General features: G+C 46.3%; 2 protein-coding genes across 4 annotated transcripts in view; both read left to right on the top strand.

Moving 5' to 3' along the window:
* The window catches only part of LOC144142500 (uncharacterized), a 104,772-nt gene that overhangs the window by 63,156 nt on the left and 15,148 nt on the right, over positions 1-26,468 (top strand). The window contains exon 1 of one of the 3 annotated variants that reach the window (XM_077674050.1): positions 22,908-23,976. The exons of the other annotated variants lie outside the window; for them this stretch is intronic. Coding sequence (XP_077530176.1) covers positions 22,930-23,976 — 1,047 coding nt within the window. The 5' untranslated portion in view covers positions 22,908-22,929. Of the gene's footprint in view, positions 1-22,907; positions 23,977-26,468 lie in introns of those variants that run through there. 3 annotated transcript variants of the gene reach the window in all.
* On the top strand, positions 18,073-22,087 carry LOC144141647 (uncharacterized). The gene is made up of 2 exons (XM_077673186.1): positions 18,073-19,029; positions 21,992-22,087. Exons 1-2 carry the CDS (start codon positions 18,079-18,081, stop codon positions 22,085-22,087), a joined length of 1,047 nt encoding a protein of 348 aa, XP_077529312.1. The 5' UTR covers positions 18,073-18,078.

Below are 26,468 nucleotides of genomic sequence, written 5' to 3'. Positions count from 1 at the left end.
CTCCCAGTGCTCAGGAAAAAGGGAGAGGGGTGCAACATCTGGGTTTCTGTCGCACTTCCATATAATGTGTTTGAGAGCACATGGTTGGTTACAGAATTTACACTAGCCGTTGAATCGTGTTGTGATTAACAGATGAATACTGACTGGATGTGGAAATGTGTTATTCTTTATTCGTCTGAGTGTGGTTTCTACATTCTCCGTGAGTTGCAGATGCGGTGCAGAGAGTGTTGTTCATATTGAGCCTGTAGTGCTGTGTAATTTCTTAGAAGGTCGTGAGCGGTGTGGGTTCCGGTGTCTCCGCCGTGGCCTTATGGCCTGAGTGCAAACTAGGTTGCCCAAAAAGAAACCAGCGGCTCCTTGTATCTCATCCGTCTTATCTCATTTCTTCTCCTACACGGAACACGTGTACCAGTCTGTACCCTGCCGGCGATGTTCACGTGGTCGACGGCTTGCTGCGCATGTGGCTACGGCGTCGCCTTGAAGCTTGAATGTTCGAGTACTTTACGACATCCCTCCAGAACGACGAACGGAAGTTGTGCTGCAGTGTTTTTTTTTCCTGCAATTGTTTTGCCGGCATGTGTCCAGGTGTGCCGCCTTGTTTGATTTTATCGCAGGATTTTTTTCTTTCCTCTGTTTTCTCTCTGGGCTTTGTTTTCGCATGTTTACTAATGCTTCACCGTCGCTCTACACTGTTGCTTTCAGTCAAGCATCGCAACGCGCACCCCTGCGCAACACAGAAAGCAACACTTAATACTTAGGGGGTATTACATTTCTTTTTACATTTCCACACTTGGTTCTCTCTTATGGCTGTTTTCAATCGACTATATCATTTTGCAAGTTTAGAGCATAAGAGAAGATAACTGAGCGCAGCCTCAGTAGGAAGCACACAAGTCCTAGACGCGAAATTTGCGTTCCGTGCAGAGCTTCGCGACCACTCTCAACAACATTTTTGAACACCACAGTGCGATGCGAAAAAATTGAAATTGTGCAAGACATGTCGCCTGTGAGTTCTCCCGCGTCTTGAAAGTAGACACGCATTCGATGTGTATTTCGCCTACCACTTAACTGCCATTGTGGTAAGGTAATCAAATTCATGGAAAAAGTAGCGCGCCTGCCATCGGACAGAAAATGGGGCACTATTAAGAGGACGATATAGCAGCGCATGCGAAAAGCCTATACGGTCCACTCAAAGTTCTGGGTTTTTGAGGGGCATCACATTTTTTTCAAGAGAAGGCTTCTCGCATGTCTTCGTCAAGTTCCCATTCCTGCCTAACATATACAAGCAGAGTAGTTGCACTTACTCCTGAGGTCATAACGTGGACAGGCTTCTCTCTGCTTCAGTCGAGAGCGCGACCTTCGGGTACGCGCCTTTTTTGGATGGGAGCAGAATTATCAGTCGCTTGCACAGGTATAAGGGTTATTGGTTCCTTTCCTGGAAGCGATGGCATGACCAATTAAGTCCGTCAGCTTCTTTCCTGCACCCCTACCTCATTTACGCCATCATTTTATGGTGCATTCTTGTCTCCGTCATGATGCTACATAGTTATCGTGTCGTCGTCCTAGCTCGAACCGAAAATGGCGACCCCCTTCGAATTGTGCAAAAGTGTACATTACTGTTGTACATCGTTCGCTTCCTTGGGATAAAACTGGCCACTATCGTGACGCTTGTCATCTTCTGTCACGTTTGTGTCGTCTTCTGTGTTCCTGTCCTCGTCTTTGCTGCGCTTCGATACGTCGTTTGTCATCTACTCTCCAAACTTCTGCGAACTTCTGAAGAAGCTCGATGCTATCGAACAAGCTTTTGAGCACCCAACGCACCTGCCAGCTGCAGCCAAGTTTATCTTTGTGCAGAACGTTGTGTTTTCAGCGACAGCCTTCTTGTCCATATTAGACGACATCACCATGTTTAAAAACTACGTGCAGCCTCTGTACACAAAAATTATCTATGGCACATTCAGCCTGGTGTATGTCGAAAGAGTTTGCATGGTCTCCTTTAGCTGGGAAGTGTACCTTATCCAAGCTTTCGCATCTTTTTGGGGTGTATTAATGAAGATATTGCGAGTTTGGTCATTTGAAAACCCAAACTTCACTACCGAATTCGGAAACAACACGTGCGCTTCCGTAAACTGGGAGCAGCCTTCCAGAAGTACAATGCAATCTTCGGTGTGTGCCTCATGGTGAGTGTGCCGCTGAACGTTATGACTGCTTCTTCCTGGGCGTACTTTATACTCATATCACAAAATCCCTTCTTTGGTGCGCTCATAGATATGATCAGATTTGGGACCATGTGCGCGAAGCTCTTCCTTCTCGGACTGCACGGCCGTACTGCACAAAGGCAGGTAAGACTTAAGTAAGACTTTAATGCCTCTGCTCTCTGTATAGTTCCCTTAAGAGCGATCGCAGACTATGTTTCGCAAACCTTTCATTCGCTATAAACTCATGTATAAAAAGGTTATAATTGTTTTTGCGCCTAAAAATTATTTTTATATTCAAATATTTGCTCACCTATAAAGCTAGGAACGTTTATTACCACTAGAGATCAAAGGAAATGTACACACGACAGCTATTGCGACAGCGCAAACATTGTTTACGCCTTGTTTACGGTCTGTGCAGCACTCTTTTCTGATACCAAAACTTGCTGTTTCCTCGTCGAATTGAAACGCTTAAACCATGGCACCATTTCACTATCGCTATTCGCTAATATCACTATCGTATTCGCTATCTAAGCGTCTGTCATTTGAACGCAATCGAACGATAAACTGTGTCAAGGGCAAACGACCTCCTTATTGCTGAGGTTATTGTTCGTTTCAGTGCAACAGGGGTCTGTGTAATTACGCTTTCTAGTACGAACCTTAATCGCTGAGAATCTGCAAATATATTACTATGTGTCAATTCGTGGGTGTGATTCAATCGGAGGATTTTAATGGTCTCCTATTGTTTTTATTGCATCTCATATCGAACCTCTGATTTCTTCTTCGTGCTTAACCTGACTACTAACTTCTGACAATGGTCAGTGGCCCCTCTACCGTGGTTTCTACGTTCACAAGAGGTTCAAAACGTTTAACTTGCAAGATTTCAACAAAATGATTTTTATGAGTTACGGCTGGAAGATCCAATATCGTTTATGTCATTTTGGCCATTATTATAAAACGTTTTTCAATAGCACCAAAAAACTTAGTCCGCTACGCCAGGAAACAGCTTCCAACGCTAACTGAATGTTAATATTTTATATTGTGTAATCTATCGAGGTGGAAATAGCGAGAGTATACGTGAATTTAACAATCTTCCACTTCTTAAATAAGTAAATACCACGTCCTAACGGCTCCATGCATAAACTGGGACGTTTTCGCACCAAATAAAGTTAGGTTGCTTTTCGACCACTCTCGGGGAGAGATCCGAAACAATTTGTCAAGGAAAACTGTTCGATAAAGCAACTGTGTCCGAAAGAATTCCCGACGGGAGACCCAACACCATCACGTAACTCGTGAGCTTTGTATTTTCGCGCCATTGTAAAGCAAGGGGCCTGTACACGTTACAACGCTATGTCCCGCACAATATGTCTCGATTGATTGATTGTGGTGTTTAACGCGCTGACGCTACACATGCGATGAGCCGCGCGGTAGTGGAGGGCTCCGGATTAATTTTGATCACCTGGGGATGTTTAACGTGCGCCGAAATCTCGAACACACGGGCGTTTCTGCTTTTTGCCTCAATCAGAAAAGCGGCCGCCTCGGCCGCAACGTCTCCCCAAAGTACCTAAAATATTAGGATAGGCAGCAGAGCCCCAGCTGTAACAGGGCTTGAATAAACTGAAAACTTGGTGGGAGTCCTGTACATTTCTTCGAGCAGCTAGACATCTCAGCTAGGTACCCAGCTGTACAATGCGTTGACTTCGTTCAATTTCCTTAGACACCTCTCAGTACAAAGGAGCACTTCTGGGTTGAGCACTACCGCAAGAACAAGCTCATTGATCAGCATGCCCACTTCGTGGCGTGCATGGAATTAAGCACGGCAAGCTTCCCATACTACAAGCGTTCATTCTTCCAACTTTGTCCCGATGGTTGAACCAAAATACAGACAGCTATAAAAATTTTCGCGTTTAAGCAGCCCAACAAAGAACATCGTGTTTCAAAATTCCAGGAACTCTTTTCCCTTCCAGTGTGTCGTGAATACTGACGCATTAATATTTTATCAAAATCCCCCGAGTGCTCCTTCCAGTTTTGTGCTCTGCGTAACTTCAGCTGCTGCGCCGCTGTGCCACATCAGCCAGGCGTGTGCTTGATGTGCCGTCGAACACCGCATTCACAGCCACAGTAGACACTCTCCACTGTCCCATGACTCTGCATTGCTTAGCAGCGCCGTTCTTAACTTGCGGTTTTGTTGTGTTTTTAAGGCAGAGAACTTCAGTAGCCCGCCTTGTCATCGTAGCTCGCTCAATGTTACGCCGCTCGATTTCAAACGACTACAGCTCAGCGAAATAGCGGGGTAGTTGAAGCTTGAGCCGGTTAATCCATACTTTGAGAGTAGAGGGCAGCGCAATAAAAGAGACGAGGCGGAGATTAGACAAAGACTAGGGCTCACTTCAGAAGAGTTGGAGCTTGACTCTTCATCAACTTCTGAAGTTTGACTCTTCTGCTTGACTCTTAAGCTTGACTCTTCTGCTTGACTCTTAAGGTTGACTCTTCTGCTTGACTTTTAAGCTTGACTATTCTTCAACAAGCTTCAACTCTTCTGAGGTAAGCGCTTGTGTTTGTTTCATCTCCGCTTCATCTCGTTCATTGCGCTGCCCTCTACTCTCAGAGATAACGGACCAAAGTAGAGCCACATGGCGTACTGTAGGTGCGTAACACCATCGCTTCCTGCATTTTGCAATGCCAAACGCATCAGCACCGAGTGGTCAACCAAGCCCTCGCATTATACTCCGGACACTCTCCCCCAATTGCTAGCATTACCAGTACTCAAGTCTCGTGACCGGTTAATTTTTGGGCGACGCGTGGTGGAAAGCAGCGATGTTGGCAAAACGTGCTCCGCCGCGGTTCTGAGTTTTCTAACGCTGACCAGAGCGTGGTTAGTTCGGGAATCTCAAACACCGGTTACTTTGACTAACAGGCACAAGTGGCTCTTGAATTTAGTAACGGTCGGGTGATCCCGGTCAATCTTGAGGCCCCACCTTACGACATGTGACCGCTGCAGGCGTACCATTCACTCCCATTGGGAAGCGGGCGATGCGTTTGGTATTGTAAAATGCAACAATCCATGGTAACACAGAGGCCTCTGAAAACAACCAGTCTATATAGTTATAACTGTTCGAAACTCATTAACCGTTGGCGCTTGTCATACATCTCTCCGTTATTTAGTGTAAAGAAAACTGCAGGTACATTTGAGGCGAAATATACGTAACTAAACGGCAGCCCCCGCGTTCATTTAGTTACGAACGCTCCATGGATTGGTTTTTACGATAGCAAGCGAAACAAAGTGGCAGTCCCACATAAAAAAAGACAAGCATTTCCCAAGTGAGAGGGAAGATGGCAAAGTGCGAATGCCCGAGTTTGCCCGAAGTTACCCGAAGTTACCCGATTTGATCCGGAGGGGCGCTATGTTAAAGTCTTTGGCATTCGCACGTTACGTACCTCTCACTTGGGAAATGCTTGGGAAAGCGCCCTCGAGCGTCGGAATGCGGAGCCGACGAGCGAGCGCCCTCACGCGGACGGAACGTGAAGCGAACCGGCGCAGCGGCACGCCGCCCGCAGCTACGCCGAGCAGGAGACCGTTGCTACGCCGAGACCGTTGCTACGCACGCTCTCTCTCCTCCTCCGCGCCGTTGCTAGGGGAGAGGGGGAGCGCGGACGGCGGACAAGTGATTCAGGGAGCGGCGCGCCGCCCGCAGCTACGCCGAGCAGGAGACCGTTGCTACGCCGAGACCGTTGCTACGCACGCTCTCTCTCCTCCTCCGCACCGTTGCTAGGGGAGAGGGAAGCGCGGACGGCGGACAAGTGATTCAGGGAGCGGCGCGCCGCCCGCAGCTACGCCGAGCAGGAGACCGTTGCTACGCCGAGACCGTTGCTACGCACGCTCTCTCTCCTCCTCCGCGCCGTTGCTAGGGGAGAGGGGGAGCGCGGACGGCGGACGAGTGATTCAGGGAGCGGCGCGCCGCCCGCAGCTACGCCGAGCAGGAGACCGTTGCTACGCCGAGACCGTTGCTACGCACGCTCTCTCTCCTCCTCGCGCCGTTGCTAGGGGAGAGGGGGAGCGCGGACGGCGGACGAGTGATTCAGGGTCGCTTATAAAGTGCATTCGCACTTAAAATGGCGCGTCCCAAACTCTTGCAGCAAGTCGCCGCACGTGCGGGGTCAAAAGCAAGTACAAAAAGGACGGAACTCCCGCTGGCGCTGTTTCAGGCTGGGGGCGCGCAAGGACTGCGAAGGCGGGAAATTTCAAATGCGTTGGACAAACCTCCGCTCATATAATCAAGATAGAAGTGAGACAACGGGAGGGAGGGGGGAGGAGCGTGTTGGGTGGTAGCAGGGAACGGGTAACGGCGCCACAGCCCACTATGGCGGATCACTGCTCTGCACTTCCGCCAGCTTTTACGTTGAGCGGAATGGCTCAAATTTTTTACGATCCGAGACGCCAACGGCGAGGCCGGAAGACGGCTTTTTCGCAGAATGGGCTCTTTATTGCTTTCCTATTAAAAGAAAATACTAAAAAAACTATCCGCTCGAGCTGTTACAAGAAGGACGGAAACGAAAGTTCCCTACAAAGGGCGAGTCAACAGTGCGAACGTGTTAACTAGAATCCGATTGAGAAAAGGGAAGGAGAATAGCGTGAGCGTTGGGGGAAGAGGAGAGGGTGTGTTTAAACATTATTTACAGCAGAGCAGGCAGGTGCACGGAGAAAGTTTTGCTCACCATAGATAATTCCAGCACTACGCTTTCGATCTTCGGCGCCACGTGTCACGATCATTTTCCTGTTCCCTGCGTTTGTTTCTTTTCGCTTTCTTGCTCTGCGCATTTCGCCTGACTCCCGGGGTGCCGTTTGTTTGCAAATGCCTCACTATCATGCTTCAATACCGCTTTCAGCCATGAGTCACAAACATCTTGTCGCTATGCTCCTATCAGGAAACGCGCAAATGAGCTATTTGTAAATGAGCAAACGTGAAGGGTTTTTGCTTTTTCTTCACGCTTTCACTGAGGGAACACTTTGATTGCTTTTAGCAAACGACTACTACCATTTAGAACTTCCGAGTGCGACTTAATCGAAACGTTAGAAGCGAAAGTAACGTTGTGTACAGACAGCCGTACACACTTCCCGTCGCACTTTTTCATGTCGGATGCGATGCAAGCAACAGAACGTCGATCGGGTCAAATGCCGCCTCTTAATTATCTCTCTTGTTTGGTACAAACATTCAGGCGAAGGGTTCCGTGCCAACACTTCACAGTCGCCGTAGAAAGGCTATAAAGTTATTTGAAGAAAAGACATGACGACCACGCGCGCAGGTATTAAAACTAGGATAAAGACAACAAACCAGCGCATGCGCGGAACCATCACAGGTCCCTTGAAGTGCTTGGACTAGATCGGGGAATCTTATTCGTCGGAAGGAGAAAATCTATCGTCTTGATTCTTCAACTTTCTGTTCTTACCTTCAGTATATACACATAGGACAGTTGAGCTCTGCTGACACCACCACCATGTTCAGGCTTCGCTCTGGTTCGGTCCACAGTGAGATGTCCAAGTACACGTCCTTCTTGGGCGGATTCAGGATTATTAGTAGATTTCACAGGTATCTCGGGTATTCATTTTTTTCATGGGAGAATCTGCACAGCAAATTAACTCTTTCAGTTTCTTTCCTGCATCCATACCTAATTTACGCCATCATCTCGTGGGGCATGTTAGCTGGCTTCATGATGCAAGATTGCTATCGCGTCATCTTTCTATCTAACGACAGGGACGACAAGCCCCTTCCAGTTATCATAAAGGTCGTACTACTATTTTACAACGCCCGCTGCCTTGGCATACAACTGGCCAACGTCGTAACGCTTCTCAGATACTCTCGTAACTTCTGCGAACTTCTGAAGAAACTCGACGCCATCGAACAAACCTTTCAGCACCCAACGCATCTGCGGGCCGCAGCCAGGGTAATAGTCTTGCAGAACGTCGTGTTTTCAGCGACAGCCCTCTTTTCCATGTGCGGTCAGATCGACATGTTTCAGCACTACAGGAAGACTCCCTACATGAAGGTTGTCTTCTGCATGTTCAGCCTGGTATTTGCTGAATCAGTTTGCATGGTCTCCTTCAGCTGGGTCATGTATCTGAGCCGAACCTTCGCATCTTTTATCGGCTGCATTAACGAAGATGTTGCGAGTCTGGTTACGAGGAAGCACCTTCTACCCTATGAGGTCTGGAAACAACACACTCGCTTCTATAACGTGGGAAATGCTTTCAAGGAGTGCAATGAAATCTTCAGTGTGTGTCTTCTGGTCAGCGTGCCACTGGACATTGTGAATGCCTCTCCCTGGGCTTACTTTATACTCACATGCAAAAAGTCCTTCCTCGGGGCAATGATGGATGCGATTGGGTTTGTAACCACGTGTGCTGAACTCTTCGTTCTCGGGCTGTACGGAAGTGCTGCGCAGAAGCAGGTAAGAATATAAAAGGAGTTGAATAACTTTGCTTAGAAAGCGATTGCACGCAATGTGTCTACAATGCTCACGTCGTGTAACACAACTTTATAACTGAGGCCTCCCCATTACCTATGCTCGAAGACTTACTCTGCTTTACATCGACATTTATTCGTTCACTGGGAAAGCTGGAAAAGTATATTATCACCACAAAACAAAGAAAATCTGCACACGAAAAGATATTCTGGCAACAAAACACTTCCTCACGCTTTCTTAACGCTTTATAAACCACTTGTGTGAAGCTCAATTGTATCATTTCCTCGTAGAATGTAACCTCTATAGCGACAGGACCATGTTATCGAAACCGCGACTGTTTGGATGCAATTGAAGAATAAATTGTATCGAGGTTAAACATCTTCTGCCCACAGATCTCATTGCTAATTTCAGTGCGACGTTCGTGTATAAAGTTCTGCATGTACGAGTTGGATTGGTTACTATTTGTGCGAATATTGCCTTTTGCCTTTAGTGAATTGGATGCAACGACAGTTTTCTCAGCGGTTTCTTGTTCATGCAAGCTTCATTGAGCAGGAGGCTGAACCTATGAATTCACCTTAATCTCGAGCAAGGCTACTAACTTCTGTGCACTGTCAGAGACCGTTCTGAGGCGCTTGAAATGTTCAATCAATGTTTTAAAAGCTTTTATGCTTTTGTTTTCGCGATGTCTTGCATAGAAAAAATTGATACTTATTGAAGAGATCCTTGCCGTATTTCAAGAATTTTGCCTTATAAAGTTAACGGCGTCATTTATTCCACCTGGAAACAGATTTCAGCACTAACCTTCACTGAACCGTCAGATTGGATCTGAAGTGGTGTATATTATTACTAAGCGTAATTAAAGAGGGTATACGAGAAGAACCACGATCCATGGAAATTTTGATAAAACATGGATCACGAAAACCCCCTTAAATGTGTGTACTTGTGTGTTTGCGTAGTTCGGAAAAAAGTACTCGCAATAAGGTTAGGTAAACCGGCCATGATAAAGCTAGAGTGAAAAAGATATTAGTGTAAGCCTGGTGGTCTCAGACTGCAGACCGTAAAATTCACGATCCTTTATTCAGAGGCCTAGCCGGCAGGCCGCGAGATGAACATCGGAAGCCGTTGCTGATGATGGCCAGTCGAAGATGCGGGACCGATGATGATGAGTATGTACAACTGATGATGCTTCATCGCAAGCCACTGGTGATGATGGATTTGTAACAAATGTGACAGATACCCTCTTCCGGGACCCTCCCCCTCCTGTCACCAGCTACATGGTACGCCAAATGAAGCATTTGATGCCCCGTTAACTCAAGCTCAACTCCAACAGGCCCTGAGACGCCTCACTCACTGAGACGCCTCACGGGTAGGGATGCAAATACAGACAAACTCATTTGCAATCTCGACGATGAAGCCCAAGATTCCCTTCTCGCTATTTTCAACCACCCCTTGCAAGCAGGCGCAGTAGCTCCTCTACGGCGTCACGAAAATATCACCCGCATTCTAAAGCCGCGCAAGCCTGTTGCCCCCGCGAATCTGATCCCAATTTTCTTAACATTGTGATTGGGAAAGCTTTTTGAACATAAGCGTATTCCGGGCTTAGTTCGTGCCTCAAAAGAGAAGATATCTTGCCAATACCATGTTTTGCTTCGGTAACCACCTGTCTGTTCAAGACCTGCTCGACTAACTCTAAGAGCTAATTATCGGCAACCTGAGAAAGACTCGCCCAAGCATCATCCTCACTGTAGACGTCCAGGGTGCGTTTGACAGCGTGACGCACGAGGCCGTATTGCAAGGGCTCCTTAAAAAACAACGCAGTCCTCCAAACTTCTACAATACGGGCGCGTCTTTATCACTGACCGAACAGCAACCACAACACCAAGACGTGAGTAAATAACTGACTGTAGCAGCGTTCTTTCACTTCAAAATAGACGTTGGAGCCGTTACAATAAAAACGCTGTAAAACGATACTGAACAGGGACGAGATGAACAATTCGATGACACCTAAGCCCCTCTGTGATGACGTACCGGCAAATCTCCGTTTTCAAGACAATTTTCTCAGAGCAGGTGACTAGTCACCATTGTGTGAGTATGCGCCTAGGAAAAGAGTAAGAAGAGATGAGGGAGAAAAAAAATTGAAGCCGTTCCACTCAATGGGAAAGCTGTCAGAAGTGCAGAGCAGTGATTCGCCACAAGGGGTTGCAGCGCCGTTATCCGCTCACTACTGCCACCGAATGCATTCAAATTTCGCGCCTTCGCAGTGCTCGCGCGCCCCCTGCCTGGAACTGCGCCAGCGGGAGTTCTGTTCTATTTGTGCTTGCTTTAATTGCGTTTGCTATAGCTGTTTTGCGTCATTTCGGACGTGTATTTTTTTTCTCGCGCGACTGAAGCCTTTCTGCGTCATTTCGAAAGTGGCATCTTTTTCTTGCGCTGCCGCTTTTTTCGCTTACTACCGCAAAAACCAACCCAACGAGCGTTCCTAACTATATGAACGCAGGGGCTGCCAGTTATATACACAAATTTTGCTGAAATGTACCCGCAGTTTTCTTGGCGCTAAACAACCGGTAGATGTATGACAAGCGCCAGCGGTTCACTATGTTCGAACGGATATGACTATTTAAACTGCGTGGTTTCCGAAGCCTCAGAGTGACTCCCTGACGATAGTACAGCAGGCTCTACTTGGGTCTCTTATCTCGCTGTGCCGCCTGATTCCGGCAGTCGCTTGACATCGGCCGTTATCGAGCTACGACGACAACGCGAGCTCTGCACTGAAAAGACTTTCACTCACTAGACAGTTTTAGCAGTCCGCCGGTTCCGTCGCGTACGTAGCTAGCGTGTTGACCGGGACCCGTCTGGGCACTTGGGCATTCGTAACAGTACGGGGATTAGTTCCGCTGGTCTGCCTCACCATGTCCGCGCCTCCTCGCCCTTCCGCGCGCGCAGGCGCAGACCGGCCCCGGTGAACCCGGTACCAACGTAACGAGCGGAACGGACGGACTGCTAAAACTCTCTACCATTCGCAAGCTTCCGCTCTTGAGAACGCGGACGCCCCGTGCTTTGGAACCCTCCTCCAGGACCTGTTTCTGTCCCAGACCAACCTTCAGACGCAGAGGCCGGCTTTTAACAACGCTGCTGTTGAAGATCTTTTCTGTCCGTGGGGATGGTTAGCACAAAACTCCACTCAGCTAAGGAGAGAGGGGGAAAATGCTATGCCAAGAAGTGGGAGGAAGGGTGGCGAGGAGGAAGGAACCCGCGAGCTGGTGTGGAAAGTGCGCCACTGAAGAAAAATACGCTTTCCGTGGTGGGAATCGCACCTGCGTACATCGCGATATCAACCTAGCGTCTATTCTATTGCGCTATCATCGCATTCGGGGCGCACAGCATTTTCTTTGGGTTCATATTCCGGCCGTTGGCTTCGTAGTTTGGCTGAGTTGAAGTGGACTTTGGGAGTGAACATTGGCAGCTTGTATTTCGGACTTCGGGTGGGGAATTGGGGATTTTAATTTAACTCAGTTTGCATAAAGGAAGTTACGCTTTTTAACCGTCTTTCTCTAATAAGGGGCCGGACCTAAGAAAATCCAATCTAAAGCTAGTGAAGACTACCAGCTTCACTGTTTCCACAGTCTTCACATGTCAATTGCGAAGGCGGCCGAAGTTTCTTCTCACAATGGGACATTTCGTTCTATCGCTATGCAAGGAAATACTAAAATAAAAGGCCTGCTCGAGCTGTGCAAACAATAACGAAAACAAAAGCGCTCAACATATGACGAGCGAACAGTGTGAAATCGAATGAATTGAATCGGATGGGGAAAACTCCCATTGCATTCATTACGGGGGGAGAGAGGGAGGGGATCTGCATGAGCAACGCTGGGAGAGAAGAGGGTGCAATGAGGCAGGGGCGGTGTAAGAAATTGCGATTCGGAAATATTTGCAGCACATGAAGCTGGGCAAGCGGCGAAATTTTAACCCGCAAGTGATTTATTCCGGGATTCACGAAGATATCACTTATGTCATATCCGTCACGGAAGTGACGCCAGTACAACGAAGCAAGCGGCCTGTAAACTGTAAAGGGTGCACCCCTGCACACGGGTCTTTTTGCGGGGAAGAAATCTTTAGTACTGAGGAGTACGTTAGGTTTAGCGTTGTTCGTTTTCGGTTTTTATATTTTGGCACGAAAATGTGTTATTGGTACGGGTTTTTATTTATTTATTTATTTATTTATTTATTTATTTATTTATTTATTTATTTATTTATTTATTAAACCGAAAGTGTATTATTCCGGGATTCACGAAGATTTCACTTACGTCATATCCGTCACGTAAGTGACGCCCGTACAACACCTGTAAAGGGTCCACCCCTGAACACAGGGTTCTATTGCGGGAAAGCAACCTTTAGTACTAAAGAGTACGTTATATTTAGCGTTGTTCGTTTTCCGGTTTTATAATTTAGAGCGAAAGTGTATTATGCTGGGACACACCAAGATTTTACTGATGTCATATCCGTCACGGAAATTACTTTAGTACACGTTTGCCGAAGTGACCCGCCACGAGGACGTCGCTCACCAAGCACACCCACAAGACAGCCGCCGACCCGCAAATCATGTTCAGCTACAGATTTCCCTGCACAATTCAGTTTAGTGTTTTACCGATTTCTATGACAGAGGAATCAGCCACTGTTTTTTGTGATAATTTATATCTGCGGGACTACACTTTCGATCTTCAGCGACACGTGTCTGGCTTTGTCGCAAGAATTTCTCAATCGCTGCGTTTCTTGAAATTGATTTGCTTGCTCTCATGGTTTCGGCTGACTCCCGACTTTGCCTTTTGTTTGCAAATGCTTCGCTACGGTCTTGCCTTCAGCCGTCCGTCTCACAGCCTGTCGCTTTGCTTCTAGCAGAAATCACGCGATTGAACAATTTGGAAATTAAGAACCTTGAATGGTTTTTGCTTCTTGTGCATGCTTCCACTGTTGATACACTTTGATACTTTTTAGCAAACGACTTCTGCTATTTACAAATTTCTAGCAAGAGCAAAGTGAAGCGTTAAACACTAAATTTTCGTTGTGTGCAAACCATCGTACACACTGTCCGTCGCGCTTTTTCATATCGCATGCGATGCGAGCATTGGAACCAAGAGCGGATGAAGTACAGCCTCCTAATTATCTCTCTTCTTTCGCATAAACATTCAGAAGATCGGTGCCGCACCTATCACTTCACAGTCGGCGTGGAAAGGTAATCAAGTGTTTGGAAAAAGAAGCCTGACAACCACCGGGGCACGTATTAAAAATGGGGAAAAGAACACAAATCAGCGCATGAGCAGAACCATCATAGGCCCCTTTAAGTGTTTGTTCTAGAATTGGGCATCATATCCGTCGAAGGAGAAAACATATCGTCTTGATTCTTCGACTTTCTGTTCTTACCTTAAGTTAGGATAGTTCAGCTCACTGCTGAAGCCATCACCATGGTCAGGCGTCGCTTTGCTTCAGTTCACAATGAGATCTGCACGTCTTTCTTGGGCGGGTTCAGGATTATCAGTCAATTACACAGATATCTTGGATATTCATTCTTGTCCGTGGAGAACTCACACGGGGAAATAACTCCGTCAGTCTGCTTCCTTCGCCCATACCTCATTTACGCCATCATCTTGTGGGGTATGTTTGCTTCTGTCCTAGTGCAGGACAGTTATCGCGTCATCTTTATAGCTCAATACGAAGACGACAAGCCCCTTTCAGTCATCCAAAAGTGCGTAATACTGTTTTACAACGTCCGCTGCCTTGGAATACAACTGGCCAACGTCGTAACGCTTCTAAGATACTCCCGTAACTTCTGCGAACTTCTGAAGAAACTCCAGGCCATCGAACAAACCTTTCAGCGCCCAACGAATCTGCGGGCCGCAGCCAGGGTAATCGTGCTGCAGAACATCGTGTTTTCAGTGACTGCCCTCTTTTCCATCTACGGGGAGATCGCCACGTTTCAGGACTACATGGAGCCTCTGTACATGAAGATTCTCTACGGTACGCTCAGCCTGGTGTTCGCCGAAACAGTTTGCATGGTCTCCTTTAGCTGGCTCATGTATCTGAGTCGAGCCTTCGCGTCTTTTTTGAGGTGCCTTAACGAAGATGTTGAGAGTCTGGTTACGAGGAAGCGCCTTCTACCCTATGAGCTCTGGAAACAACACGCACGATTCTACGAACTGGCAGCTGCCTTCCAGGAGTGCGACAAAATCTTCACTGTGTGTCTTCTGGCGAGCGTGCCACTGAACATTGTGAACGCCTCTCCCTGGGCTTACTTTATACTCACATGCAAAAAGTCCTTCCTCGGTGCGATGATGGATGTGATCGGATTTGTGACCATGTGCGCTGAGCTCTTCTTTCTCTGTCTGTACGGCAGTGCTGCGCAGGAGCAGGTAAGAACTTAGTAGGTTCATGCCTTCGATCTCTGCATTCTTCCCCTCCACGCTTTCACTGTTGTCACACTTTGGAAGCTTCAAGCAAACTACTGCTACTATTTAGAAATTTCGAGCGCGAGGGGAGCGAAACGTTAAACCCGAAACCTACGTTGTGTGCACACAGTCGTGCACACTTTCCGTCGCGGTTTTTCATGTTGAGTGTGATGCGAGCAATGGAACCAAGACCGAGTAAACTACAGCTTCGTTATTCTCTCTCCAACTTTGTAAAAAAATTCAGGCGATCAGCATAAGTGTGATGCTTTTTTGCATCAGCCATGTCTATTTTTAGTTACGTTAAATTGGCATGACTGAGGTTCTTCATTTAATGAAGTCGAGCGAAAAAGGGTAGAATCATATTTGTCGCCAATGGTCTCACTGCGTTACATAATTTTATAAGTAGCCGCCCCCCCCCCCCACCCGCCCTCTTGACATGATAAATTAAGTTGGTTCCTATTGCCGATTATTCGTCTATTGGTTCAAGCTAAAAACGTCTGTTTTCACTCCAAAAATGAAAAAAAATTGCACGGAAAAGTTATTCTTACAACACCAAGCTTCTCCAGGCCTCTTTTTACTGTGGATGAAGCACTTTCTCGAGGCGCAATGTGATCAGCTTTTTGCAGAATGTAAATTTTATAGAGACAGGACTATTTTAAATGCATTATATGTTCATTTTTGCGCCGTAGTTCTCATATGTACTTTTACATCTTCGCTGACCATTTTTTTTTAGTCGTGATCACTGTCAGTCAACTTTTCTTCTTTCGTAGGAATCAAGAAGTGTACCTGTTTGATTTGTCTTTATCATATTTTTAAATATTTCTTTTAAGATTTTTTAAACAAACTTTCAGGGACGAAAATCACCGGGATAATCGCGTACTGCTACAAGATTGTTCGGCGGTGCAAATAACAATCAGCTTGCAAACATTGAAAATCGAGAACCCCTCCACTGTTGCAAAATATAATATAGCATCTCCCATTGGAGCATTAAACTAAAAAACTGCATCTGATTCGAAGTACGATGGAATTGGTTATACAGCCCACTAAAACAAAGAAAAGTGTTCGTCACCCTTACAGAAGCTTTAGTTTGTTGTCACGTTATGTTTTATTGTCTGCCACCGTTTGGAACTACAGGGCGAATAATTCCGTGGTTTGTTGGCAAGAAAAAAACATTAACCATTGTTGTCATGTAGAAACAGCTCTACAGCCTCTTGTTAGACCTATAGACTTCCTTTCGATCGTCGCTACTGCAATAAATTAAATTTTAACGAAGAAAAGCACATTTGCCACTTTTTAGACGTATTTTAACAAAGTCCCCATATCAAGAGCTTCGTACCTCTTTTTTGCCGGGTGGTTACAATGAGCTCATTTAACTAAGTACCAGCACCCTGCAGATACCATTCCCTATTATCGCGTTTTGAGAAAGTTAAGCTGAAGAAGCTCGTGCCACCGTAACTTTTTTCAGCTCTTCATAAGTCCGGATAGTGCTTTTGTGCACCAGCCACATGTATTTGGTAGTAACCTAAAATTGTCATTTTAGCGAGGTTGGCTGCAAAGTGTATAATCATTTTTGGGAATACTTGCTGCCTAAATGCATGTGAACACACAAGGTGTATACGCATATATACAGGTACGTGTCTGTGCGATACATATGTGGTGCAGGCTGGAAACCTCTTTCTCTCTAACAGTCACAGGTACGTGTGTGCATACAAGATATGTGTATATATGGTAGAGACGATGCCACCGACGCGCTGTTACTCGGCTTACTCCCCTTCCAAACTCGGGATCTGTTGCCCAGATCTCTTACCCACACATGAGCCTCAGCAAAGGTACCCATGTGCTCTCATACAAATACGAGCTCGAAGCCCACCTCCTGAACCTTTTTTTTTTCATTGGAGTTTGTTGCTCAACGCTGAACATTTCTTGGATAAAGGCACAACCTTTTCCGCAGTCGTATTGCTCCAAGATGGGACGCGTTAACTTTTGCGCTTTCAGCGGGACGCGTTACTCATAGAACAGCTGGAGATATATGCAATCCCTGTGCAAAAAGCCCTAGAAATACGCGGGGCAGGCGACCAAGGTGTCTGTAATTCTTACCATGGTGAAGCCGTTCTTCAAAGCGGCAAAGATATTTTTTGTTACAAAACATTTCGTCGGATCGCACAATACCACCGTTTACGAGGCAAACGCTTTTTATCAAACAAAAAGTAAGTGAAACCTGCGTATTTACCTTCCATGGCTCTCTAGGGGTCTACTAAAGTGCCGAAAAAAGGGGCATATTTGTGTGTAGTTTTCGGAAGCTGGTGACACGAATGGTGCAAAAAAGGAAAATATATTTCTAGGCACATATGGCGCCTGTCTCTTGTACATATATGACTATAAAGATGTAAAGGTGAGTGTTTGCGTCATTCTTTCCAGATGAGCAAATATTTTTATGGCGGGGTACCTTTAAAGTGCTTGCACCATTTCCCGAGAAAATTGCTCGCGGATCATTGAAAACATTATTGAGAATTAGCCTTTTCTACCGGAACGACAGGCAATGCCAACAAGAGCAGGTCATTGCCACACCTGCTGAACAATTGTGGTGATGACACGCCATGTATACTGAATACACGCAACACGCCCCGCACGGACAACGCCCTGGAGCAAACAACGAAAGCTACATTAATAACGAAGTTCTTCACGCCTTCACAAAAGGCCAGCTTCGGGCTCGTACTCCTCCACTTGGGCATGCGCGGCGCAGTAGCGCATTTACCGCTACGTTTTCGCGGCGCGATATCCATTAGGTTAATGAAAACGATGCTTAGAAATGCTTCTGAAGTAAATGGTTAAAAGAGCATCCGGGAAATACGGATACCGGTGACGTCACGGCCGAGAGGCCGTAGGAGGACATCACTTCCCTTCGCCAGCAGGGAGACGCCCGCTTTAAGTTGCGGCCTAAACAACCTCAAATTCTGGAAGTTAAGTTCATTCAATTTACAGTCATGGTCAGGCTCAGATCTGCGTCAATTCGCAGCGAAATCTTCGGCTACGCTTCGTTTCTGGATGGCTTCGAGATCATCAGTAGATTCCACAGATGCCTCGGGTATTCGTTCTTTTCCTGGGAAAGCGTACATGGAGAGCCGCGCGTATCGTCGTCGGTGCTCAGCCCATACCTTGTCTTCGCGGCGGGATCTTGGTGCTTCTTCGCTCTTGTGATGATCCAAGACGGCTACCACGTACTCGCCTTTGCTGCAGACGAAGAGGGAGAGCCTCTTCGCGCCATCGACAAGTGTATTCTCATGTTCTACTTCGTTCGTTGCATCGGAATACAGGTCGTGAACATTGTGACGTTGGCCTACCACTCCCAAAAGCTCTGCGACGTCGTCAAAACACTCGACGCTATCGAAGCCACGTTCCAGCGCCCAGCTCATCTGCGACGGACTGCTAAAATCATCGTTGTACAGAATGTTGTGTTCTCTGTTACGGCCCTCTTCTCAATATGCGATGAAATCGCCGAGTTCGACGGATACATGGAACCACTCCACATGAAGGTTTCTTATAGTGTGTTCAGCCTCGTGTTTGCCGAAACTGTCTGCATGGTCTGCTTCAGCTTAACCATGTATCTCAGTGAGTCGTTTGCATCGTTTCTCAGATGCATGAACGAAGACATCCAAAGTCTGGCCGTGGGGAGACCTATCGTACTGTCCGAACTGGCAGCTCAACACAAGCGCTTCTGTGAACTTTGGCATACTTTCGTGCAGTGCGACCGGATTTTTAGTGTGTGCCTTCTAGTGAGCATCCCTTTGAACATTTTGAATGCTTCGCCTTGGGGATATTATATTATAACATCAAAGGCGTCTTTCCTCAACATTGCCATGGACATCATCGGGTTCGCCACAATGTGTGCCGAGCTTTTTGTTTTGGGTGCGTACGGAAGTGCAGCTCAGATCCAGGTAAACGTGACATATTCACCTATAATTTTGTTATAAGTCATATATTAGACGCTATGAGCCAAACAGAGATGTGGTTCATTACGCGCGTGGCACATAGTTTCTTTAATAGGTGTGGCGAACATTAGTATTTGGAATATAGCTCGCGGAGCAGGTAGTATAGGCTAGCCTAGAAGATTGCTATATAGATTATCTACTGCCCTCGTGGCTTTTCACATACAAAGCTACCACGAAAGAACGAAGATTTTGTGGTTACTTTACAGGTATATAGGCATCACCTATGCGCCAAAACTCACAAATGCAGTCGACAGATAAGCTGCGTCTGTTTCTGTCATTTTATTTGTTCTTAATATCTTAAGCACCCACTATTACGTAAAAATACCATTACTACGATAACGCCGAAGGACAATCCGCAATCATGCCCTAACAGAGTCCAGTGATAGTGGGTGATACGCTATCAATATGCACGTTCCAGAACTCACAGCATTTGATTTTTCATGTCAGTGATATAATTCATTCATAAATAAATCCCACTCTGGAAACAATTGCAGAGTTTCCCATGATGTTACTACTCATTCAGGCAGCTGTTGGTCTCCTTACCAGGTTTTGGACGTCAGTGTCAGGTTACGAACCCATCCGCCACTCATACTTAGTGCCGAATTTGTTTCCGGTATAGATTTTCATTGACTCCGTAATTATGCATTCACAGGGTGGTAATCTAGTAAATTATTTGGAGTACTAGCATATAAAACTGGTGAGCCATAAACCGCTGAGCTACAGTGCCGATTGTACCTATTTCATCGTCATTCAGGCTCGACAATGTTAATGCATGCAGTCACGAAAAGTCGTCGGTCCAAGAATGTATTCTTAAATTCCCCAGATAGCTCAGTGGTGGCGTTCCATGTAATGGCGGCGTTGCATGTAGGGGGGGGGGGGGGGGACAAATATTTATGTGGCGCTTGAGGGAATGTTACAGACTGTGGCATTTTTTCGCTTGTTAACGCGTTCAGTAGCAAAAAATCTTAACGCAAGCAAGAAGCATGCCGCATGTTTTCTCTTTGGTAACCTGCAGACAGAGTACTTCTATTGTTCTCCACTTAAAAAGGAGTCTCTGAGCTAAAATGTGACAAAATACGGACTGAGCCACACGTTTGTTTTTTCTAAGCGCGTGCAAAGTTTACAAAAATAAGCAGGCCTTCGCATCCGTCTCAAGAGCATGGCTGAGCAATAGCGTAAGCATGCAAGAGGCTTTGATAGGCAAATAACAGCGTTCCCCCTGTAATAACTGCGATATTCGAATATCACGTGACTGAGGAGTCTAACAAGAAGTAGATTCCCGCTATTGACGTAATTCAAAAGTGGCATAAGTATCTGAGTCTCTTCCCCGCTCTTTATTCGAGATGAAGATGCAGGCACACGCAAGCACAACCGCTAACGCGGAAGACAGAGGCTTGAAAACTGGCCAGTTACTTCTCCCAGTACGAAACCTTCCTCCTCCATTCTGTTGTCCCGCAGAGAAATTATTATAAACCGAGGGTGAGGTCGCTTTCAAATGCAGCCGGTTATTTGCCTACGGTCGTCTCAGGGCTTTCGTTGACCTTTGAACGAACGAGAAATGGATCTCACTGAAGTCTCAAAGTCGAGGCTCAGAAGGAAGAGTTCGAGCATCACTTTTTTCAAAGCGAGCGTTCTTGTATACAGGAAACGACTTTTGGCGCAAGTGTTAAAAATTCTAACCTATCGCAAATGCTACAATCTCCATCTCACTGGCGCACTGAAGGCGGTTCTTCGTGCGGAAAAATGAGCTTAGGGCGCGCGTTTATAGCATAAATTCGGCTCCCGAAATTCTCAACTAACCACGAGGAAGGCGTACCCCACTAGAAATTAATTTAAAGTCCCTAATTAATTTAAATTAAATTACTTAAGAAAGATGATTAAAGAAATTAATTTAAAAGCCAAGCTGTATTGGTGGATAATTATATCAAGTTATGTGTGGTGACTTACTACATTCATCGAATAAAGACACGTACAGATATCTTCCTGAAAAAAATTCTAAAGCAATTATAACGAGATTAGTTTTGTGATACCTTTGATAAAACAAGACTCACAGCCGTTTTCTGCAACAATACTGCCTCGTTGACACCCATGTATTGATAGCAAACTGGAATTCTGTAACGTTTATGACTTCCTTGTGAACTAATTCAGACAAGTAAATGAAACTCGCAGTGATGATACCGCCGTCTTAACGACAAATTCTAGTGTTATTTTTTTGCAAAATGTCTATGTTAGATGTGAAAGAAAATTACTAAAACAAGACAAAACTATTATACGACCTCATGATCAGAGGACCTCGTCCATTCCCAAAGCGGCTATAAAGCTTAAAAGTACTTTCGTCCCTATCGCCGCGTCAGCTTGAGTACACCATGGTTCGAGAAAACGTCTTAGCTCTAACGTATTCCACCGTAGTAGTCGCCCAAGAATTCCTGCTGGTGTTTCTCGTTCGGTGGTGAACCGCGGGCAGCAGAACAAGTCGTGCATAATGTCTTTCTTCGTGCAGCACACCAAACACATTGGTAAATCTGCTCGGCCTATATTTTAAGAAAAATCAGGTACAGATGCGGCAGCATTCACGCGTATAACCGGTGGAGGCCTCTCTCGTATTGTTTGATAGCTTTCGAATTTGCACTGCGGGTCCACCGCGTGAAGTGGATATTTTTTTTCAGTGGGTCCTGCCAAGCCGACAGCTACACTCTCCACCCCAGGTCACCCACAGTGTTACTCCTGTTTTTTTTTTTTTTTTTGAATACGGAATTTCAGTGGTCGTGGACAGATTGCCCGCGTCTTTCGCTGCTGCGTCTGAGATGATATTTCACTGGACACCAGAATGACCTTGCAGCCACTGTTGATATAGTCCGTGCCCTTCTCACAATGTACGGGTGTGCAATATACTCAACTCACACTCCAGTTGACTAGGCAGATAGCCGGCTTCTTGAATGCTTCTAAGGCTGATCGAGGCTTCAGGAAGATTACCCACCGCAAAGCAGAGCTGTCTCTTGTGTAAAGGAGTGCCGCCCTAATATCTGCTAACTTAGTGGCGGTGGAGGACATCTTGTGGCTGAGTTCCTCATCAATAGCAAGTCTCTCGGACGGAATACACACGCCGATGGCGGGCCGATAATTATCTCTCTCTGCCTTCATATTTTGTTCTGAAATGTTGTTACGGTAATATCTCTGAACTTCAGAATTGAGGCTTTTCTTTCGTTACCGTCCAACAGGAAAGCACGTGAGCAGCATTTTGTACACTCAACACAAAAAATAAAAATGCTCGGGGAAGTCAAAACCCCCGGAGCCGAAAAAAAAGCAATCACCACAAAAAAAAGCCACACCAGCATCAACTTGCCTCCAATACTCGACCAACCTAATCGTGGCGACCGCTTACGGTCATAACACCTTTTACATTAATACATCATGTCTCCTTCCTTGATTAAGGTCGGCAGTGGAGTCTGTACCGTAGTGTGCGCTGTGCACGCCTTCACAAAGGCGTAATCAATAATCGTGTTATTGCATCCGGAAAAGGAAACGCGTCCCCACCCCTTGATAAATGGTGGCACGTGTAGATGAAAAGAAAGCTAGTGAAAGGCGGCCACCCGAGGCGAGCGGTATTCAATCTCTCGGGAGACTCACTTGGGCTAATGTCTTCGACGTATCACGTTACAATATGCAAGGGTCCGGTAGCAGTAGCCATCGAATCAACGCCAACGTCTTCTTTAGCAATTTAGCGCTATCGGCAACGTGGATAACGGTCGGAAGCCACTCACTGGGGCAAAATTGCCCAAGCGGCGTCTCTTTCTGCGCTACTTTCCGGCGGTGATGTCCTAAGGCGTACTCGGGACTCTTCACAGAATGCTTGACCGCAGGGGAGTGATCATGCACCCGGCAGCCGAGCGAATCGCAATGTCCCACACACCTTTCTTTTCAAGGCGCCCAGATTGCAGGGTCAACCAAATGGGGGTGGACTACAGCAAGGACCAAAAAGATCGGCAGGATCCACAGCCGAAAGATAACAACGTCGTGGTCGGATTCTTTGTCATCGCCCGGTTCCACAGAATCCTCGGTTACAGCTTCGTCACTCGGAACAGCGAAAACGGCAAGCCGAGGTCAAAGATTTTATCGCCTTACCTGCTGTACGCTATCGTGTCGTGGATTGTTTACGTCTTCGTCATCGGATCCGACATAAATCGCGTACTCACACTGCTGGAAGACCAGCGGAACAGGGTCATCGACCGCGCAATCCAGATACTGGGCAACGCGCGCTGCTTGGGCATCGAGATTTCGGCCGTGCTTCTGATTCTGACCAAGTCGGAGGAGTTTGTCGAGCTCGTCGAGTACTTGGTTGAACTAGAGCGCCGTATCACGCGGACTGCGCCCCTGAAACGCGCAGCAATAACCGTCCTGTGCCTCAATGTCCTCTTCTCGATCACCTCGGTGCTGTCCATCTCGGCCGAAATCTACGACTTCGACGAGTACTCGCACGCCGCGTACATGAAGATCTTGTACGGCCTGTTCAGCGTAGTGTTCGCCGAAAACGTCTGCATGATTAGCTTCTCCTGGCTCATGTTCTTCAGCCTTGCCTTCTCAGGTTGCCTTTCTCGCATCAACCAGGACATTACTCGCATGTCCACTGAAGTGGTGGTGAACATGAGGGAGTTGGGGGAGCTCCATCGGCTCTTTTCAGACGTCGGAGGAGCCTTTGCGCGACTAGAACACCTGCTCGGGGTAGCCATTTTGATCTGTTTTCCGCTTAATATCGTCAATGCGGCGCCGTGGGGATATTACATGCTGAAGGCGGACAAAGGAACGACAATCTTCATGCTCGACTTGATTGGCTTTCTGACTATATGCGCCGAGATGTTTGCGGCCGGCGTATACACGAGAGCAACCAAACAGGAGGTAAGGATGATGCTGGAGTTGGAATTTTTATCCCTATCGACAAGATAACAGAGGGTACAGTGTGGGAAACGGCGGAAACCCCTAGAAAGAAAACGTCGCTTTGTGGAGGCATTTTTACTTTTTAGAGACGATAGTCTTTCTTGGGCTACTTAAACCCAGAAATTTTGGTCTGTCGGTCTGTCTGTCTGTCTGTGTGTCTGTATGTGACTCGATTCAGCCACTCGGCCAAAGTAAAATAGATATTGTCCAATAGTCTTATATACTCACAGCCAAACGTAAACGTCTAAGCCCGATTTATACTTGTCAACTTTGTTGAACAAGAACAAGACATTACGCAAATATAAGACAGGAAATTAGTACACAAGGGATATTTACTGTGTTCCTTTATTAAAAAATTCATGGATGCTTGGTTTTTCTATACCGAATGATATTCTACATCTACTGCAGAAAACCGCCGCCCGCTGTTGCCCGCGCCACCTCCTGGTGGTATATGAGAAATCACGCGGCAGCAGCAACGAAAGGTTCCACTAGCTAGGTTCCACGTTCTGCTTGGAACGCACGTGGAGCACGGCCACGCGGTTCTATAAACCTTGAAGTCGGCCGCCTCGATTCACGCGCGTCACCACCGTACTGCAGCGGTGGCATCGAGGAACCCGGCCTGTAGCAGTGGAACGCGGTAAATTCAAATCGCCTTGAGCAAACCTTTAGTGTATTTACCTTGGGATGAGCGCGACGGTACAGGAACTGCATGAGAGGTTAGCGGGAAACCAAAGGTTGACATTTCCTTGGCAAATGTCTACAAAGACTATTGTCTTTTGACGGCATTTGCAACAAAAGAAGCACATACGCGGCAATTTTTACGCTAATGTTCTTGTATGGCTAGTGGCCGTGGTAAGCTCTCAGATAACCTTGCCAATGCTATCGCTTCCTGAAAGATAAGTTCACAAATCTGCCAGCATTAAGTTTGCTAAGTGCCAGCCCCCGAATGCCAACGGTACTAAACCTGCTATTATTTACCTGTATGGTCCAACAGCGCAGGAGGTGAAGCCCATTCTGCATGCATTCGAAAAAATTGTATCGAGAACATTAGGTTTAGCAGATGTCAATGAAGGAGCAAAAAAACACCTTTAAATGAACTTTATCCCACTAAACTTTACAGCAAATCAATCAACAAAGCAGAACCAACCACTCTAAAGCCAGTTCTATTATAGCGATGTTTTCAGTCAGCCAGCAGAAATACACGTTTCTGCTAGAAACATTATGAGAGAGTATAGGCTTCTGTTTTCCCGGATTAAAAACAATTCACTTAATAGCTGGAAAGAAATTCACATATCAGTTAAAATGCAGAGCGAACGAACAATACACAAACAGGAGAAGGTGCACACAAGAGAATGACTGGAGAGGGGCACTGCAAAAATAATGGTGACCGATCATAAGTAGGAATTCGCAAAAACTTTAGGCAAAATAATAAGCAACGCATTACGGCCGAACTAATTCGCCGGTACGAAAAACTACAAGAAAATAATGTAACCGAGTTGAGAAATCTGAGAAAATAACTTCAATGTGAAGCATAGCAGAACAAAACCTGCATTTTTTTTTTAAGATTGTCAAGAAAGTTATCTGTCATGCATTGTCAAGCAATGCCAAGCACTGTCAAGAACGTTATCTGCCACGTGCACGGCAGAAAGAAACTCAGTAGTTTCTAAAATATATTTCACAAAAAAAATGGGTGCCAGGGTCTACAGATTGTCTGTCTAGGGAAGCAAGATGTTTCCAGTGCACGCCCCGAGGCTATTATACTGTTTATTTGTACTGTATCGTGAAATAAATTCACAATTGATTCTCTAATAGACCGCATGCCGCTTAATATTCGCATGAAGTGCACGGTATTCTGTCCCGAGGCATTTGCCGAGTTCGCTACATTGCTAGCTGTGAAAGGTTGTTTTGGCTCATCGCAGTTGTAGCGTAGCAGACACGCGAGAATCTTTAGCGGTGTCTCTCATGTCTGCGTCTTTTGTTTACACTTCTTAGAATTTAGTTACTTCTGTTTCCCGCCTGTTGTCTCTCCTTCGCATTACATGACCCACCACACTTAATTCTGGGCCTTTCAATTCAGCTAAGCATGTGTACTAGGCGACGATATATAGCTAAGGTCAGAAAGCTAGCATTCAACCATTTTTTTCTCGGCACAGCACCTGCACTTTGCTGTTTTCATCGGGTTGACGTGCTGTAGATTTCCGCAACTTCGCTATAAGCTCCCACCTTTGAAGCCTATAGCGAAGTCAACTTGATAATAATTTTATTTAGTAGTTATTACGTCTTTAAAGTTCCACCCAATTTCCGCTGTCGGGGCAAGGTTTAAGATCTTTATTAGTGAAGCCATGTCTGCGGAGCGACGTTCTCAAGACAAATGGTAGAAGTGTCAGGTTCTGAGCAACTGCGTTGCCAGAAACTGTAAGGAGAGAAAAACTTCAGCTGAGACAGAGAGGGAC

The sequence above is a fragment of the Haemaphysalis longicornis genome, unplaced genomic scaffold, assembly GCF_048455015.1.
Source record: "Haemaphysalis longicornis isolate Haplotype H1 unplaced genomic scaffold, Haemaphysalis longicornis Haplotype H1 scaffold_6, whole genome shotgun sequence".
Lineage (NCBI taxonomy): Eukaryota > Metazoa > Arthropoda > Arachnida > Ixodida > Ixodidae > Haemaphysalis > Haemaphysalis longicornis.
This window is presented reverse-complemented; position numbering and strand designations above follow the sequence as displayed.